The following is an 18,023-nucleotide window of genomic DNA, read 5'->3' as shown; positions in this document are numbered from 1 at the left end:
TAACTTGAATCATTGATTTCTTTCCTTTTTGTCTTGCCTTGACAGAGTCCAAAAGCAAGACATAGCATATATTAGGTATGCTGTTTTCAGCGTCATCAACAGTGTATTAGTTAGTAAAGTAATTTAAAATAGTGAAATATTGCAGACATTTTCTACTGGTAGATATTTGTAACCATGAAAGACAATATATTCATTATACAGTTTTCATGATTAAACGCACAGGCACTTGTCTCAGAATTTTTTTTTCTATATACCTTAACTCTTTACCGTTCCTATGACCCGAATTCGGGTCATAAGCTTTTTTTTCGTTATCGGTAAAAAGTATCCACATTTTAGATAGGTGTTCTTTAAAATACATATGCAATGTTATACATTTTTAAAAAGCTAAGGTTCTCAAGATTTTAAATATGTAACTGTCATCGGTAAATACTTGCTTGAATTTACACAAAAAATTATTAATTTAAAAAACACAACCCGAGAAAACTGCATAAATTTACCGCCATTTCACAAAGTACAAAGCTGCAGTTGAACGGCAAATTGGGTATTAAATTCCAACCGCACTTCCATGAACGGATTCTCGAATATTCAGTAGACAAAACTAAAACTTTTGGCCGATTTATTTTTTCTAAAATCACTTTTATTTTTTTTTAAGAATGATTTTCTTAAACGTATGGTCGTAAGTGGTCCACAGTTTGCCGTTGTTTTTCTTTGTTTCGGACATTTGGACTCGTATAACTTGATGCGTATTCAAATAGGAAAAACTAAAGTTAGCTGCATGTTACTCATTACATTATCTAAATGTTGGTGTATTATACATATTTATTAGTCTACAGTTTACTTCGCAATGATTAGAGAAAGATTCAAGTCGGAGGATGAAAAAGCGGATTTTTTTCCCCCGTCATGACTTGTTATTTGTTAGAATTTCTTATCAAAATGGCTACGCCCCCGAGAGAAGTTGACGATGAAATAGGTTAGATTTTCTTCAGTTTGAAAGTCCCTAGAACTAGTATTGAACATTAATTTATTTGATTAAACACTGCTGTGGTAAAATTATGCAACACAGTTCTTAAAGTCTCATTAGGATACTCTATATAGATGAAAATGGACCTCCGAGCAGTAGTTTTTTTTTGGACCTTGAGCTGTTGATTACGAACTTTATACTTTTCCTTTTGATTTCAGAAACATGAACCGTACCTCGTATTATAGAACACTGACAGAATAAGAGGTTTCCGGTGTCATATTTTTACGGTCATTCTTACATAAATTTTGAACTGATGTAGTTTCAGAAACAAAAGTGGGTGTTTGTACGATGCCGTGATGGTATTGGAAAAAATGGGCGTGTCCAGTCTTTATTGTTTTTTGTTTTGTGAAATAAAATGTTACCCATAAACATGTACATGTCCCCATTGATTTCTTCAACAGAACTGTGGTTATTTGTTTCACTAGCGGATTTAGGGGTGTTTGGTGAGAAGGAGGGGGGGGGGGGTTCGGGAAACCCCCCCCCCCCCCTCCCCCGGCTTTAAATCTTAAAATATTTTTGTGAACAGAAAGCACATAATCATTTCTCGTTTTAATGATATCTTTACTAAAAATTGAATATCCAGTGAGAACTTAATGGGATGACACGTTGTCGCTACACTCCATTTAATACACACGTCATAATCACATTGGCCTGGGGGAAAATAATTAGAGGCTCAAAGGATTTAATTAAGACAATCCAAGGCTGCTATCCCTATATTTTTTTACTTTGTTGGTTTTATAATTAAAACGACATTTTCTGTTAGCTTGATTTGAAGAAAAATACTTTCTTACTCTAATATATCATTAATATAATTTTTTTTATTATTTTTTTTAAATTCTGCAACTGCTGAGACACCTGCAGAATCTAAGGATATTGCAAACTTTATCTCCTAGTGCTCAAATATATAGCATTCTAAATGAAAACTGGAATTCACCTAGTTCTTTTCCTTTTCCTAAACTAGAAATGTACGGGTTTAAAAGATGCTTCAAATATGCATGGCTGCACTTTTACCCATGGATTGTCTATTCAACTTCACCAGACGGAATTAACTGCAAATTTTGCGTTTTAGTGTTCGCTACTGACCACAACCTCGGACATTTTATTAAGAAACATGTTCAGAATTGAGTAAAAGTAAATGGTGCATGTAAATCTCACGAAAAAAACAGAATACCTCCAAATAGCCATATTAAGAGCACAAGACTTTCATCCCTCTCAAACTCTTAAAGACTTATTTGCGATGAACTGTGACAAGCGAGAGACTCAATTGCCTTGCTTTAATGCATATTCATATCAGCACGAAAATTGTTAAAAGTGCAGTGAATCAGTGATCAATCAGTATGCTAGAGCCTACAACATCAGGATGAAACTATCAACAATAGACATTTTAGGATAACTTTGTACATTAAATGTTTGCCATTTTCTTTTATTGAAGTATTTTTGTCTGTAATTAAATAACTACACTAATCTAAAAAGTTAATTTTGAATAACCATATGCCGGATGAACAAAAAGTGTGCCATATATTGAAAACATAAGGTTTGGTATAACAATTGAGAAAACTTCTATAATGTTCAAAAATGCTTCTAAAAAAAAAACCGCTTTAAGCTCTGGATCCGCGCCTGTGTTTGTATTTGTTCAGAAAAATGTGAAATGCATATTTTTTACTCTCAGATTTTGATGACTATGAAGAGCCTTGTACAGATGAAGGAATGTCTGAAGAAGAGGAAGATTATTTGGACTTCCTACTTGGTGACAATGAGGAAGAATTAAATGATTTTGATCATGATGATCCATGGATACCAACAGATACTTATATGTTTGTATTCAAAATTACACAATAATGCAGACTATCTAATTTAAATAAAAACATTATCAATAAATAATCATGGCAGTTTGAATTGCTAATAAATATTTGTTATAATCAACTGACAATACTAGTGTATAATGATATTACAAACTAAAATATTTGTGTACACACAAGAAAAACATAATCCCGAAAACGCTCACTTATTATCGAAAATGCCCGCTTATTATCGAAAATGCCAAGGGAACGCTATTTTATTGACTAGATCTACTTTCTAGACTTTATGCATCTTTAATAGCTTTTGTATTCAAAATAAGCTGTCCAGCGCTATTTTTCGCAGTTTTCACTAATTATTGTCTTTCCGTTAGGTAAATTAGACTTTTTCCTATAATTCCTCAGATACCATCAGATAACTTCGGCCCTTTAACAGTCCAATTAATTAAGAAGACCTCGTACATATATTACATTTACATAATTTCTAATCATTATTGAAGTTTATTTCATGTCATTTTTAACAGATCTTCACAATCATCAATTGAAAGTGGATCAAGTTCATGTACCACCAATAGCACAAGGATCTACTGGAAAGATGAAAACAGCAATGATGATGGGGCTCCAGTTCAAACCAAGCAGGAAACCAGGCATACAATTTGGAAGATTGTCTAGGTTAAATAATAGTCTTATAGATAATTTTTTTTTGTGAATTACAGTTCAAAATTTATTAACATTTGTCTTTATTACTTAACTACATGTCCTACATGTAACCATAATTTTCAGGGAGAAAAAGATGTGAATGAATATTATTTTTAAATCTCAGTGTAAATAAATAAGAAATGCTATTTGGGAAGGTTTCCAAAATATTCTAAACTATTGCTGTTTATTTCCAGACACACATTGAAGTTATTGACCTCTCCTGTTGATTTCTTTAAATTGTTTTTAACTGGTACATTGCTAACATCTCTCTGCTTGTCTACAAATCAACATGCTGCATACCATATCAGGAATGGTAGATTTCAGTCATATGCTGGACCTACTGGAACTTGGGAAGTTGTTACAGAGCAGGAAATGGAAAAGTAAAACTTAGCAACACAAATTAAAACAATGAACATTGTACATATAAGTGCAGAAAATCTAGAAAGGTCATATTCAATAAAAGCAAATACTTTCATTTAATGTACATGTAGCATTCTTTCATTTAATTAATAATGTTTATGCATGCAATATGTTCATATTGAATATTGCATGAGACACTATCTGGCTTGTAAGTCTGTGTTTAAGTTTTAAATCATCTAATCACAAGAACATCATTTGGAATAAATGTCAGTACTACATGAAGATATATGTTTTATTCTAATAAGACAGGCACCTTAAAAAACAAATTTTAGGAAAAAATAAAGAAGCCTTGATTAATGTTAAATTTCATTTCAGCTTATTTTCTGCAAATATATATAATGTAAGATTTTTTAGGTTCATTGGTATATTGATATACATGTCCTTTATGAAACTCAGTACTGTTGACCGCTACTGGAGTAGAGATGTCCTGTACAGATTCAACCCTGTTCCATTGTGTATGTCATGCTTAAGATTTAAGGCCATCCTTTCATTTCTACAGATCACACCTTTACCTGATGTTGACAAAGGTAAGAGACTGTCCAGGAAATTAAATCTTAAGATTAATCTTAAAATTAATTTAATGTATGAATTATCATTGTTAAATAATGATATTCCTGTCCTATTTACTTTGAAATTAAAAAAATATGTTTTGTACCATGGGTTTTCAATATACTATAGACAATGATAGATATAAGTTATCTTACTATAAGTTCTCTATCTATCAGTGTTTTCTGACTGACTTAGTATTGTATTAATGTTGACTGTTGTGTTCAGTTTATTAATGTACACATATCACATAATCTTCCTTTTTCATGTTTTTGCAGATAATAAACTAACAAGAGTAGAACCAATCATTGAACATGTAAGAAATATTTCAAGGGAACTTTTTCAACCTTATGAAAAGATTGCTGTTGACGAAAGAATTGTTAAGTCAAAACATAAATGGAGTGGAATAAGACATAAGACAATTCATGAAAGATAAACCTGTAAAATTTGGGATTAAGCTTTGGGTATTAGCTGATACCATTACTGGCTATACATGTGATTTTTATGTTTATTTAGGGAAAAAAAGAACTCAAATAACTAATTTATCAAAAGGTCTGGCATATAGTGTAGTTATGAATTTAATGCCAAGTTATTGTAATCAAGGTTATAGGCTTTTTATTGATAGTTTTTATACAACTTTAAATTTAATTAATGATTTGTTAGACCAGAAAGTGTACACCATAGGAGCTGTTCGTGGAAACAGTACTGCCAAGCCTAGTGTGTTTAAGAAACATGATGGCTGGGAAAAGCTTGCTGGCAGGGGTGACTTTAGATGGCATAGAGAAAACAGATTTTTGACAGTTCAGTGGAAAGATTGTAAGGTAGTAACAATTGTTTCTCCTATACACACAGGTAGTAAGGTATCTGGTTGCACCAGAACTTTTCAAGCTAGAACTGGTTGGAAAAAACAGGTTGTAAAGCAACCAGAATGTATTAAAAGTTACAATGAAGGTATGTTTGGTGTGGACAAGTCAAACCAATATCTGTCAAGGCATCGGTGTTATATTAAAACTAAATTTCATTGGTGGAAAGTATTGTTCTTCCATTGCCTTGATATGATGGTAGTAAATTCTTTCATTCTCTTCCAGGAATTCAGAACTGAATTTCCAAATAAATTCGAATCACTTCCTGCACATTTTGGACAATTAGAATACAGAGAGTCGTTGGTTAGATCATTGTTAGATGTTGAATCATTAGAAAAGAAGCATGAATCGTTTGCATGCACCCCTGCTTTTAATGAAAATTCTAATCGACTGCGTTGTACTTATTGTTATGCTCATGCAAAGATGAATAATTTGCCTGTTCAACATAATAAAACTGTATTCTGTTGTGAAAAATGCTCAGTGTGTCTATGTTTAGTACCTGAAAGAAACTGCTTTCAAAAATGGCATAGTGTTGAAGGAAAAACAGTTAGAAATTGGGTTAAAGAAAATGGTAGAAAGAGAAACCAACTGTTATGAATGTCACAATCGTCATGCATTAACTGTCAAGTGTTAAATAAACAATATTTTTATGTATTATGTATTAATAATTTATAGTTCTTGTTGAGTTCATGATTAAAAAGTAAGAAAATGAAAAAAAAGTAAAGGATAGAAAAATGAAAAAGTATTATGTTAAATATTACTTATTTGTTTTAGTGGGAAAAAAATGGAAATGGAAAAAAAAAACTATCCTTACTGGGGACTTTATATGTGTTGAGATACAATTGAATATCAACACTATCAAGTTCTTGGATAGGATGGAAAATAACTACACAATGAATGAATGTGTCAACATCAACAGAAAAGGACAGAGGTTTCTTTAAAAGGTAGGTTATTGCAACACCTTTGGACATACACTTATGTATAATTGAACTGTCAGTAGTATGCCGAACACCTGCTATAATAACAAAAGAGCAAACAAAAAAAAAATGGTTCGGCAAGATACTATTGGTATCATATCAAAGTATCTGTTTACCTAAAACAAAACAATAAACATAAACAAGTCAAACTTTAATTTTTTTTCATATTGATGCATACGGTGAGGAATTTCAATTTTTCTGTTGCCATAGCAACCATTTGGTTTTTCACACCCCTTACTGAAATAAAAACTTGAAATCTTATGTGAAGTCACTTATTTAGACTGAATACAGTTTACATAACAAAATAGAAAATATGATAGTACCTATGGTCGAATTTTAATTTTTTAAAGTTGCATGGTTGCCATAGCAACCATAAAACTGAGTTGGTTTACAAGTTTTTAAAACTATGTGGAAATAACTTGTATTAGTTTAAAGTGTTACTAAGTGTAAACTGCTACTTACAGTCAGTATTGATTGATTGATTGTTGGTTGCTTAACGTCCAGTGGCAAATATTTCATGCATATTCAGGACGAGAACAAGTTCACAATAAATACAATAGGTAGGTTCTGTAATAGAATAAGGGATTAAGGTCGGAGAAATTTGGACTGCCACGGGAAATGAGGGTATATTGGATAGGGACAGAAATTTAGCCTTGCAACAGGTCACCTACGGACCCCTCAAAGAGTTGTTGCAAGGGTTCTTAACGTGCAAAGAGCGTGGCACTCTCTCTACACGAGGCATCGGATTTAACGTCCCCATTCTGACCGGACGTGGCTGCAAATTTGTACATCCCGCACAGCCAAACGGACGCCCCACTTTAGCACGGGTTTTACTGCCGGTCGGAGGAAGACCAATGGTGACCATACTTCTATTCCCCAGTCACCCTTGGGGGGTAGGCAGTCAGTATTGAAGGTAATAAGACAAAATCAACATTTTTAGGAAGAAAAGGTTGTTGCTTAGCAACAGAAATTTACATGAACGGTCAGATTTATGTAAAACAAAACTCCTACATTTTTTCCAGTAAACAATACCAGGTAAAGCTCTTGTTAGAAAAGACCCTATTTGACTATATAAGTTCATGTTCTGGTGGATGGAAGTCTTGAAACACACAAAAAACGTTGTAAAATCCGCTTTTACTTGCTGTTTAATTCGTTGCTATGGCAACAGTTGTCATGGTATATGACTGAAACTGAGTTTTAAAATTTTGTGTTACACTATTTATTAATGTAAAACATAAAAACAAACATTGGTAAATTGTAAAAGCATTTTTTTTTATGATTGGAAAATCTTGTTCATTTCCATGTAAAATTCCTTAAAAAAAGCACAAACAGTAAAGAGTTAATATAACACGTGTTATATTAAGGTATATAGGACATTTTTTTCTGAGACAAGTGCCTGTGATTAATCGCTAGCCCTTCAGGCCAGGCCAGATACATTTTTTGTAAGTATAGATAATTGTTAATGTGTCAATCCTAGTCAGGAGCCTTTAATTTAGTAATTATAGTTGGTTAATTTCTGATATATATACATATATATTTGTTTTTTTATTGTCTTATTTTATAATTTAAAATCAAGCCATTAGTTTTCTTGTTCGAATTTTCTTTCATTTTTGAATGTTGTGACCTTTGTAGCTGACTAGTACAATGCGATTTTTTCTTGACTGTATTTTATTTAATATTTTGACTTTTTTTTTATCTTTTGTAGAATCAATTAGAAGAGCCAGAATTTATAAGCCTAGATTCAAAACATTCTGGAGGAGCAGATTGTGTGAAGGTATTTATCCTTTTATAGCCTCAATCTATATCACAAAAATGTATTTGTGTTATTATATACAATTACCATTAAGAGAGTTGATTTTTTGTAAAACCAAGTAAAGGTTACAGGTCCTTAAGTTATCTCAGTTGGGAAAATGGTACTGTACAGTTTTATTTTAGTACTGGTGAACTCTACCGTTACAGACTCGTATGATAATAATACACCTGAAACTCCACAGATGTACGTGTATATCTAATAGCTATACATATTACTTCCGAATCCAGCCACACTGATTAGATGTCGCTTTTCAATATAAATTTTTATGAAACCAGACTGGATTAAAATAAAATTTTCTCGGTAATTTGATGAAATTTAAATTATCTCTACTAGTTTACTCACTAAACAACAGGACTAATTTGTTAACATTTTCTTTACAGAAGCCAGCAGAAGTCAAGAGAAATAAAAAGAATGGAACAAAAGAAAAATTGAAAAAGAACAGTGAAATGACAAAATTAAATAAATTTTTTGCATTTCTTATTGTTGTTATCTTGTGTATTGTTGACCAAGACAGCAAAGAAAACCATCGAAAAGCTGTTCAGACAGAAAATGACAGATGCTACACATGATCAAACAAAAGATAAAAAAAACACTTCTAAGAAAAAATTTGTTCAATGCTGGACCAAATGAAATGCATGAGGATATTTATAATCTGAAAAAATTAATACCTCTATGTAAGTGAAACAAATTATGCGGTATGGGCTTTGCTCATTGTTGAAGGCTGTACGGTGACCTATAGTTGTAATTATTTCTGTGTCATTTGGTCTCTTGTGGAGAGTTGTCTCATTGGCAATCATACCACATCTTCTTTTTCATATGTGTTCAGTGCAAAATACAAAAAAATTGACTATTCAATAAAATTGATATCTAAGACAGGAAATATTGGGGTTTGTCAATGAGACATCAACCCGACAAAAATAGCCAAAATATATGCAGATTAAGTCGGCATCAACAGCATGCAGACAAATGTAAAAGGAGATGTGGGGTAAAGATCAGTATGACGGCAGTTGTTTTCTCAAATGTGGATCCAGGATTTTGAATCTAGATAAAGTGATGCCCCCTCCCCCCACTCCTCTCTGAAGTAACTGTATTAAAACAAAGTCAATGTAGGACTTCTTTGAGATATTATTGTGTCTGGGAGACACAATTGATGCCCCCGTAGATGCAAAGTGTTATTTTAAAATAACTATAACATTTAACCGCTTATACCCCAAAAATGACAAAGTTCAACTATCTCCCAAAAGAGCAAATATTAATAAAAATCAAAACCCTGACCACATGCACACCTTCAATATATGTACAAACAGACAACAAAGTGAAAACTTCCTAGGATTCTAACTGTAGGAGAAGTTGTGCTGAATAACTATATACCCATAACGGGACGGACGGACAGACAGACTGAAGGATAGACAGGGGTAAAATAATATGCCCCCCCCCCCCCAACTTTCAGTTGCGGGGGCATAAAAAGGGGTCATCAGGCCCTAAACTAGACAAAGTTTTGAGAGTTATAAAAAAATCTGGATTAACCATAAATGTAGCTCCATAAGGGCCATAAAGGGGGACCCAGGCATCCCACTCCTAAATCTGTCTCTGATATTAAACATTGTTTATATGCTTCTGAATATTTTATAAAAAGACTTGAAAGATTATGTTAGAAAACATCTTTATAATTATATTTCGTATAACATTTAAATGATTTTTTTTAATGATTTTTTGAGAATATGAAGATTATTTAAACATTTTGTTAAAAAAATATTTTTTGAACTTTTTCAAAACATTTTACATTTTTGCATGATTTTGATATTATTCTACAATATTTTTTCAACATTTTTCTATTTTTTTGGGTGCTAACTGGGAAAGCAGTGGTGAAACAGCACCACATTAGAACAAGTAATAAAATCAATTGCATGTAAATCCATTTCATCTTTTATGCATATTTATTTACAATGTATTTTTATGAAATTAGAAAAAAACACAGCAAACATAGATAATTCTGGAACCAAGTTGAATTAGACGTTTCCACGTGGAATTACATGTTTCAGATTTTTTATTCCCCTGCCACAGCGGAGGAGGGGCATTAAGTTTTACCCTTGTGTAACTTTCAGACAATACAAGGACTCTTTTAATGTGAATTCGGTTGGATGACACTTTTCTATCACAAACTACTTTCTTCTGATCTAGTTGGAATTTCCCTTTCAGAAAAGTTTGTGTGTTAATATAAGGAACTGTCTTGGCTAGTAAATAAATCCTGTTCCATAATTCCACTATTTGCCATTTGTTGTCACCTTTGTCAAATTTTTTTTACATCTGGTTCTGACAGAAGTATTGATCCTAGCACTTGCAGCTACTTGGATTTTAACCATGAATTCATTTCAAACATAAAGATGTATCCCATCCATCACTTCATGGTTGGGTAAAAAGTCTGTTATTAATGATGGCTTCTGAAATATTACAACAGGAAACCACAAAGCATCATGTTATTTAATAAACTGCAGGTTCAGAAATTTTTCTTATCATTCATAAAGGACAAGCGTTAAATGCGGGGATGTGTGTGATGTTTTTTTCTCACAAAAATACTCTTGATTTCCAACTTTGAAGAATTAAAAAAAAATGTTCTGACAGCTTTTGCTATAAGTTTAATGTAAAGTCCTTAGAAAATTCAGACTATTGCGACAAACAAATAAAAAAATTATGCTCATGTGTACCATGGTTTTTTTTAGAATGCAATATAGGGATTGTCATATTTCCCAATACATGTAGTTCTCTTAATTCATGCATTGTTTTGTCAGGGAAATATATTTCACTTGCTATAATTAAGTGCACAACATAATTATTATTTCTTATTTACAATGCAAACAAGGGAAACAGGGTGAAAAAATGTGAAGACTAGGAAAAAACTTACAAAATGTGAGGGTATATTTGAAGAATAAAATACATCCCTGTGTCATCCCCCCTATTTTAATAAATGATAACCTGTCAAATTATTGGGCTGTTTAATCGAGAAAAAATAAAACAAAGAGGATTAATAATGTACTAAATATAAGAAAAATATAAATACATAACCTAATCCTGTTGTTATATAATCTCCTGGCATGACATGGTTATCAGCTGGTTATGGCAAACTTGGTCGAATTTTCCGCCGGCTTTCCCTAGATATTTTTGATGGGTGGATCAACTCTCTTGATGCCTTCTCTCCATTTCAGAGAATTTCATGGTCTTTTGGGAATCTGTGGTCCCCCTTCAGAATAATTGCAGCCGGGGACACAACAGTTTTGAAGCTTAGTTTGGTGAAATTAGCGAGTGTCGATTGTGGTTACTAATGTAAACATGTGCAACGTAATGCGATTCAAGCGTCCAAGTGATTAAAACGTTTCCGACAACCACTTATGGAACACCAGCGACGTCTACAGGAAGAAATATTACGAATGATCCCTATTTTACACCTATCATTATTGAAATATTTCCAATATTTTTCAAAATAGAAATCATTTTAATTACAGTTGTTTTTTAAAAATTTAATTAACATCATATAATTCAAAAATGTCTGTTTTAAGTATATTTTGATGATTTCAACATGTTCAGTTGATCATCTTTTGTATATCTCAGATTGGAGAAACACAAGTTTCTGGAAAACGCAAGTGGCGCCTCATTACAATTGAAAACGCAGAAGAGGAAGCAAATGTCACCCTATGGGGTGACACTGTTACAATTGGTGACAGTCTTAAAGTTAATTCAGAGATTAATGTAAACGCATGCTGCCTTGTAACAGCTACATACATGGAGCAGAAGGTGTACTACTCAACACCTTTGATTAAATTTGAGGTAATTTTTTCACATATCATTTATACACTAGAGGTTTTGTGGATAATACATCTGCACAGTGAGAAGCCCAAATTCATGTTGACTCATATACATGTATGTGCATGGTAAAATTTACAATGATACTCACATTTGCATTGTATGCCACTTGTATATATTATGTTCAGCTTGTATGATGAAAGAAAAATTATATCCGTCGTCTAAAAGATGGGTGCAGGAAACCAAGTTAACAGTTTTCCCACTCCTTCTAACATATAAAAAAGACAGATAATATAACAAAGAAACTCTTCTAAAACAACATGCAAAAACCAAAATTTTGTAATGAAAATCATGCTGCCATCTAAATAGATTTAATATTGACATGAATTTAAAAGAGGTTCTTTAACTTTAGGGGGACAAACAATGCAGTAGCGCGAACTATACAAGGAAGTCTAGGGTACATTTAATTCACCACTTGACAGTATCCTACACACTACCTGTTCTATGATTGATTCATGGATTCGTGTTGATACCACTTTCAGCATGTTGGCTATTGCAAGGCAGTTAGTGTGGTGGTGCTGCAGTCCTGAGTGCCTGCAATCTTCAGTATAAAAACTAAATTATAGTCCATTAAGATTTAAGTCAGTATACCTACTAAAAAGCAGTTCTTGTTACTTCTCTTTTTAATGGATAAAAGGGTACAAACTTTATAAAAATCTATCAAAATCTAAACATTCACAAGATTCAGAATAAAACTGCATGATGCTCATTCAGACATTGATTAAACTAGCTGTATATATTTTTGGCATAACCTTTTGGAATTTTGGGTCCTCAATGCTCTGAAATTTTATACTCACTTGGTAGCAAAATTATTTTGATCTTAGCATCACTGACAAGTCTTATGTAGATAAAACTTGCGTCTGGCATATCAAATTATAAGCCTGGTACCTTTGACGACTATCAACACATTTAATACTAGCTTAACTAACACAATTTAAAAACAATTGACAAGTCAATGCTCTGATGTACTTACAATGCAGTTATTTGTAGATAAAATCATACAGGTTCCAATACCATTGATCATTCCTAGTCATGAACACACCTCCAGTTTATGAATTAACACTCCTGTAAAAATAAATAGTTAAAATGAAAATTTTCATTGAATTCATAAGCATAACTTTTTTAAATTTTTATTGAATTCATTAGCATAACAAAACTAGACTTTTAACACACACTGTTGCTTGTCTAGGTCTACAATTTATGTGCCTCAAGTTCAGATAATCTGTAAACCAATGCTAGTGACAAAACTGATCATAATTAATTTTTTTTACAAGCATTCTGCGAGTATTGCATGGTAAGACACAGTTCCCTACTGGTTAAAAATTCATTGTATTGCCTAATTGGAACAAAATTTTAACTTGATCTTAAATTTGTCATGGCCATGGTGTAAATTATATTCCAATTTTTAAAGCACCATCTTCAAGCATGACAAAAATTGTGAGGAAAACTGATTTTTTGAGTGAATTTTTTTTTAAGTCCAAGGACCATAATTCTGCAAATCAGACAAGAAAAAAATTTCAACCTTGATCTGTTACTTGTCATGATAAAACAATATACCAAATATCAAATCAATATCTTCAAGCATGAAGAAAAAATTGTGCGGAGTGCAAACCTAAAGCCCCCATCAACTTCGTTGGTAGGGGACTAATAAAGAGCCATAAAAATATGATGACAAATTGTGAAATACATGGTAAACTATTAAGTCATTGCAAATCTATTTTCTACCTTTCTAGTATAATACCTGAATACATAGACATTCAAGGTAACATAACTACCACGGGTAGACACAGATTGAATTTAAATATTATTAGGCCAAAATAAATAAATAGTGTGTTTCCGGTTTCCCGACCCTACCTCAGTTTCTGACGCCGACCCTAAACATTTTATTGACAAAAATAAAAAAAAAATAAAATATCCGGATTTTTCGGTCTGTCCGGATCCGACTATTCGTTTAGAAAACTACAGATCTTCAAAACGTTTGAAAGCAATTACCAATATGGGTAAGTCTAGTGTTTCAAGAACCAAGATTTTAAATAATCAAGCATGGCTTTTCGACAACCGTTCAGCGTATTAGCTGTCAAATATGCGAGATGTGATCACATGGTTGCAAAATATAATGACATTAATTCCGGATAATTACGATATGATGAATCTTTTTAAAGAACACCATGATGGACCTATAGACGAAAAAAATACGAAGTTGATGCATTTTGCTCAACTTCTTTGCACAGGTACAAGACGAGATTTTTTAAATATTTGTATATATAGTGAATAATGTATTCAGTATATATACATATATTAACAAAATCTCGTTTTGTACCTGTGCTTCTTTGGACCAAAAGTCAGAATCGTTTCAGGTTGGACAGACTGTAAAACTATCTAATTCTGTCGGTTAATTGACAAATAATTTGAGTAAAATGAGACCAATTTACTGCTGAAATCAATCCAGCTTTTGTTGTAAAAAATGCTCTTACGAAATTTATTATGATTGATTGATTGTTGGTTGCTTAACGTCCAGTGGCAAATATTTCATGCATATTCAGGACGAGAACAAATTAACAATATATACAATAAGTAGGTTCTGTAAGAGGGGCGTCTGGGATTAAGGTCGGATAAATTTAGATTGATTGATTGATTGTTGTTTGCTTTACGCCGCATTAGCACAGAAAGGCTATATCGCGGCGAGAGCTAATTCGAATATTATAACAATTTAAGGTATATTTTTAAAATCAGACAAAAGGTCTTTCAATAAACTAAAATTCTAGACTAAAGCAAATTGATTATTTACAAATAAAAATCAACACTAAGATAACGTGATAAAAATTAAAATCGTTTTAAATATAACAACATTTTTATATTTTATAATATATTCCATTTTCTTTTAAGAATGAAACAATATTTGTAAATGGAATATTATTAAATAAATCATACATATTATTGACATTGAAATGCTTCTTCCGAATATCAGCAAAGTCAATACAATTGATTAAAACATGTTTAATAGTATACTTGCAGTTACAAGGTATACATTGTGGTTCTACTTCATTTTTTAAAAGATATTCGTGTGTTATTCTAGTATGACCAATACGACATCTAGAAATAACACACTGATCTTTTCTGCACATAAAATTATTGAAAGGTTTACATAAATTAGGTTTAATTTCATGTAATTTATTACCATCTTTTTTACTCCATTCATTTTTCAATATATTAAAAACATATTCTCTAATATTAGATTTAAAATCGGTATATGGTATATCACAGTTAGATAAAGGGTCACCCAGGGCATTCTTTGCCTAAGGTCTACAGCTGTGTTTCCAAGGATTCCAACATGACTCGGCACCCATAGAAATAATATTTCTTTAAGAAGTTTTAAATTCCTCATTACATATAAAATTTTGAGAATTGTTGGGTTTTTAATTTTAGTATTTTGTATAGCTTGTAAGCATGAAAGTGAATCAGAACATATAATAAATTTGGATTTATCTGAAGAAGCAATAAATTTCAAAGCCAAAATTATTGCTTCTGCTTCAGCAGTAAAGATCGATGCTTCAGATGGCAAACGGAGAGTTGCAGCTCTGTCCCTGAAGACAGCAGCAGATGCAACTCTGTCACCATCTTTTGATCCATCAGTATAGACAGTTGAAAAATCTGAATAATTGGCTTTGATTTCAGCATAGTGTTGCTGAATTAAAAGAGGATTTGTTTTATTTTTATTGTGTTCACGGAGATGAAATATCATTTTTGGTTTGGGAAGTTCCCATGGAGGACATTTGCAAGTTTCGAAATTTATTATGTTGTAAAAAATTGTTCTAAGACGCAACATAAACGGCTGTTAATGCTTTTGAGCATTTGACAGTTTGAGTTAATGACGACAAGGGGGCAGACAATGTGTAGCGAGAAATAGAAAGCTTTTCCCAGTAGGCAGACATGGTGTATGATTCATGTTCATTTATAAATGAATCTGCCCCTGCACCATGTCTACTTTTATTCTTTTAAATTTTCTCTGGCTGGTCCCACAACAGTTTATACTAGAGAAGGAAAAAAAGTATGTCTTATTATAATCTACAATTTTTTTCCATAGATTTAATAGGACAAAGATATTCATTCTTCTCAAAACCTGGAATTTAAATATTGTCAGAACCCCACTCTTCAAGATTAAATTCTGTCACATCAAAACATATCTATCTATTAAATAAAGAGTAAGCAAGAGTATTACCCCTTGAAAAATCATAATAAGCCGCTGCTTAGCATCGATTTGCAGTGTTTTTAACTACTAAAAAAAAGGGGGTAGGAATCTGTTTATGTATATCCTGTGTGTCATTTACATTGTTATAGGTTCAACGAGGCCACACATAATAATACCATGCCAGATTTTTCACTGCCATTTTTGCTTTAAGATAATTAATCGGCAAGAGCATATTCCTATTACGACCCATGAAATTCATTAAAATTGGCATTTATTTTCATATTTCTTACAGAGAACTAAAACAGAATATTAATAAAGCTGAAGATTTAAGTACTATTATAAATATCAAAGAAGCATGCAGGCACATTAAATGATTTCATTTGGAACATTTTTCTGCTGTGATCGATAGAAAAAAATAAAAAGTTTTCATAAAATAAAATGTTTTACCTACCTACCCTATCTAATTTTTTTCGGGGTGAAATAGGAAACACACTATTTATTTATTTTGGCCAAACGAATATTTAAATGATATTTTACTCATAAGAATTCAACTTTTTTTAGTTAATTTTATTCCATTCTGTTGAACTTGTTGCATTTATTGCCATAGTTGATCAAGGTGACAGCTCAAAATCAGGTTATAATTTAAAAGATGTTAAATTCTTTAATTTACAGGATGGAAGCCTGGAATATGAGAGAACAGGAACCATCTCGTCGGTAAATTTCAAAAGGTAAGCTTCGACAAAATTAAAGGTATATGTCATTTTGAAAGGGTGTGTAGAAAAGCTAAGAGATACAATCAATATCCACAAAATCAATACTCTCAACATCAGAACCAACAAAATCATTATACTCAAAATCAATATCCTCAAAATCAAAATCATCATAGATAGGAATTCGCGCCTGTCCAGGGCTTTCCCAAGGATAGGCACAATGGTAAGTCGGTTAAAATCAACTTAACGACAATATTACACAAAAACACAACTCGTATTTTCGTAAATAGTATACCAACAAATGCTTTGGTTGACACCGGTGCAGACATATCTTGCATATCACAGTCATTTTTAAATAAAATTTTCATAGGTAAACCAAATTTAAAGAAAACACACGTATATTCAGTTTTAGGTATAGGACAACAAAAAATGAGAGTGGTAGGAAAAGTATTTTTAACTATTCAGATAAAAGGAAAATGTTTTGATTTTGATTTTCATGTCATTGACACTTGACCACATTCACTCATCATAGGGGTAGATTTTTTAGAAACAAACAATGTAACTATTAATTTATCTAGGAAATCTATGGAAATATCAGATAAATGTGCTAAAATTTGTTCACTTGAGACTAATTCAGGTTTAGCTCGATGTATTAAATCTTGTGCATTGCCTACCAGTTCCGAGATAGTTCTACCAGTGCATGTGTCAAGAAAATTCCAAGGTTAGCAAGTTCTGTTAGAACCCAATCCAAATCTTGAAAAGAAGCAGCTAATGGGTGCACGATGCATAGTTACAGCCAACCAAGGTAAGTCAGTATTATAAATCATAAATCCAACAAATAAAACCGTACACTTACCAGACGCTATGTACTTGCAAAAGCAATTAACGTTAACGAAAAATTCATGCAGACGTTAGATAATGCCAAAGTTAAAAGCATAAACACAATAGAGACCAAGCCGAAGAACCCAAATAGAGACACCTTAGAATTTGATTTATCGAAAGCGGAGTTGACATCACAGCAAAAGTCAAAACTTCGGACGTTCCTAAATGAAAACAAGAACGTGTATGCTACGAATTTGAAAGGATGTTCAATTTCGTTGGACACCGCAATGTCAAATCGCATTTGACGAT

General features: G+C 32.2%; 1 protein-coding gene and 1 long non-coding RNA gene across 2 annotated transcripts; both read left to right on the top strand.

Moving 5' to 3' along the window:
• The first annotated feature begins 298 nt into the window (after positions 1–298).
• On the top strand, positions 299–3,489 carry LOC127722310 (uncharacterized). Its single transcript, XM_052229198.1, has 3 exons — positions 299–970; positions 2,691–2,835; positions 3,342–3,489. Exons 1-3 carry the CDS (start codon positions 901–903, stop codon positions 3,487–3,489), a joined length of 363 nt encoding a protein of 120 aa, XP_052085158.1. The 5' UTR covers positions 299–900.
• On the top strand, positions 3,438–4,889 carry LOC127721460 (uncharacterized). The gene is made up of 4 exons (XR_007991259.1): positions 3,438–3,489; positions 3,711–3,896; positions 4,291–4,463; positions 4,761–4,889. It is a non-coding gene; the product is annotated as an uncharacterized LOC127721460 (long non-coding RNA).
• Positions 4,890–18,023: the final 13,134 nt, after the last annotated feature.

Source organism: Mytilus californianus, unplaced genomic scaffold (assembly GCF_021869535.1).
Source record: "Mytilus californianus isolate M0D057914Y unplaced genomic scaffold, xbMytCali1.0.p SCAF_12, whole genome shotgun sequence".
Classification (NCBI taxonomy): Eukaryota; Metazoa; Mollusca; class Bivalvia; order Mytilida; family Mytilidae; genus Mytilus; species Mytilus californianus.
Note: the sequence above shows the minus strand (reverse complement) of the source record. Positions and strands in the feature narration are given on the sequence as shown.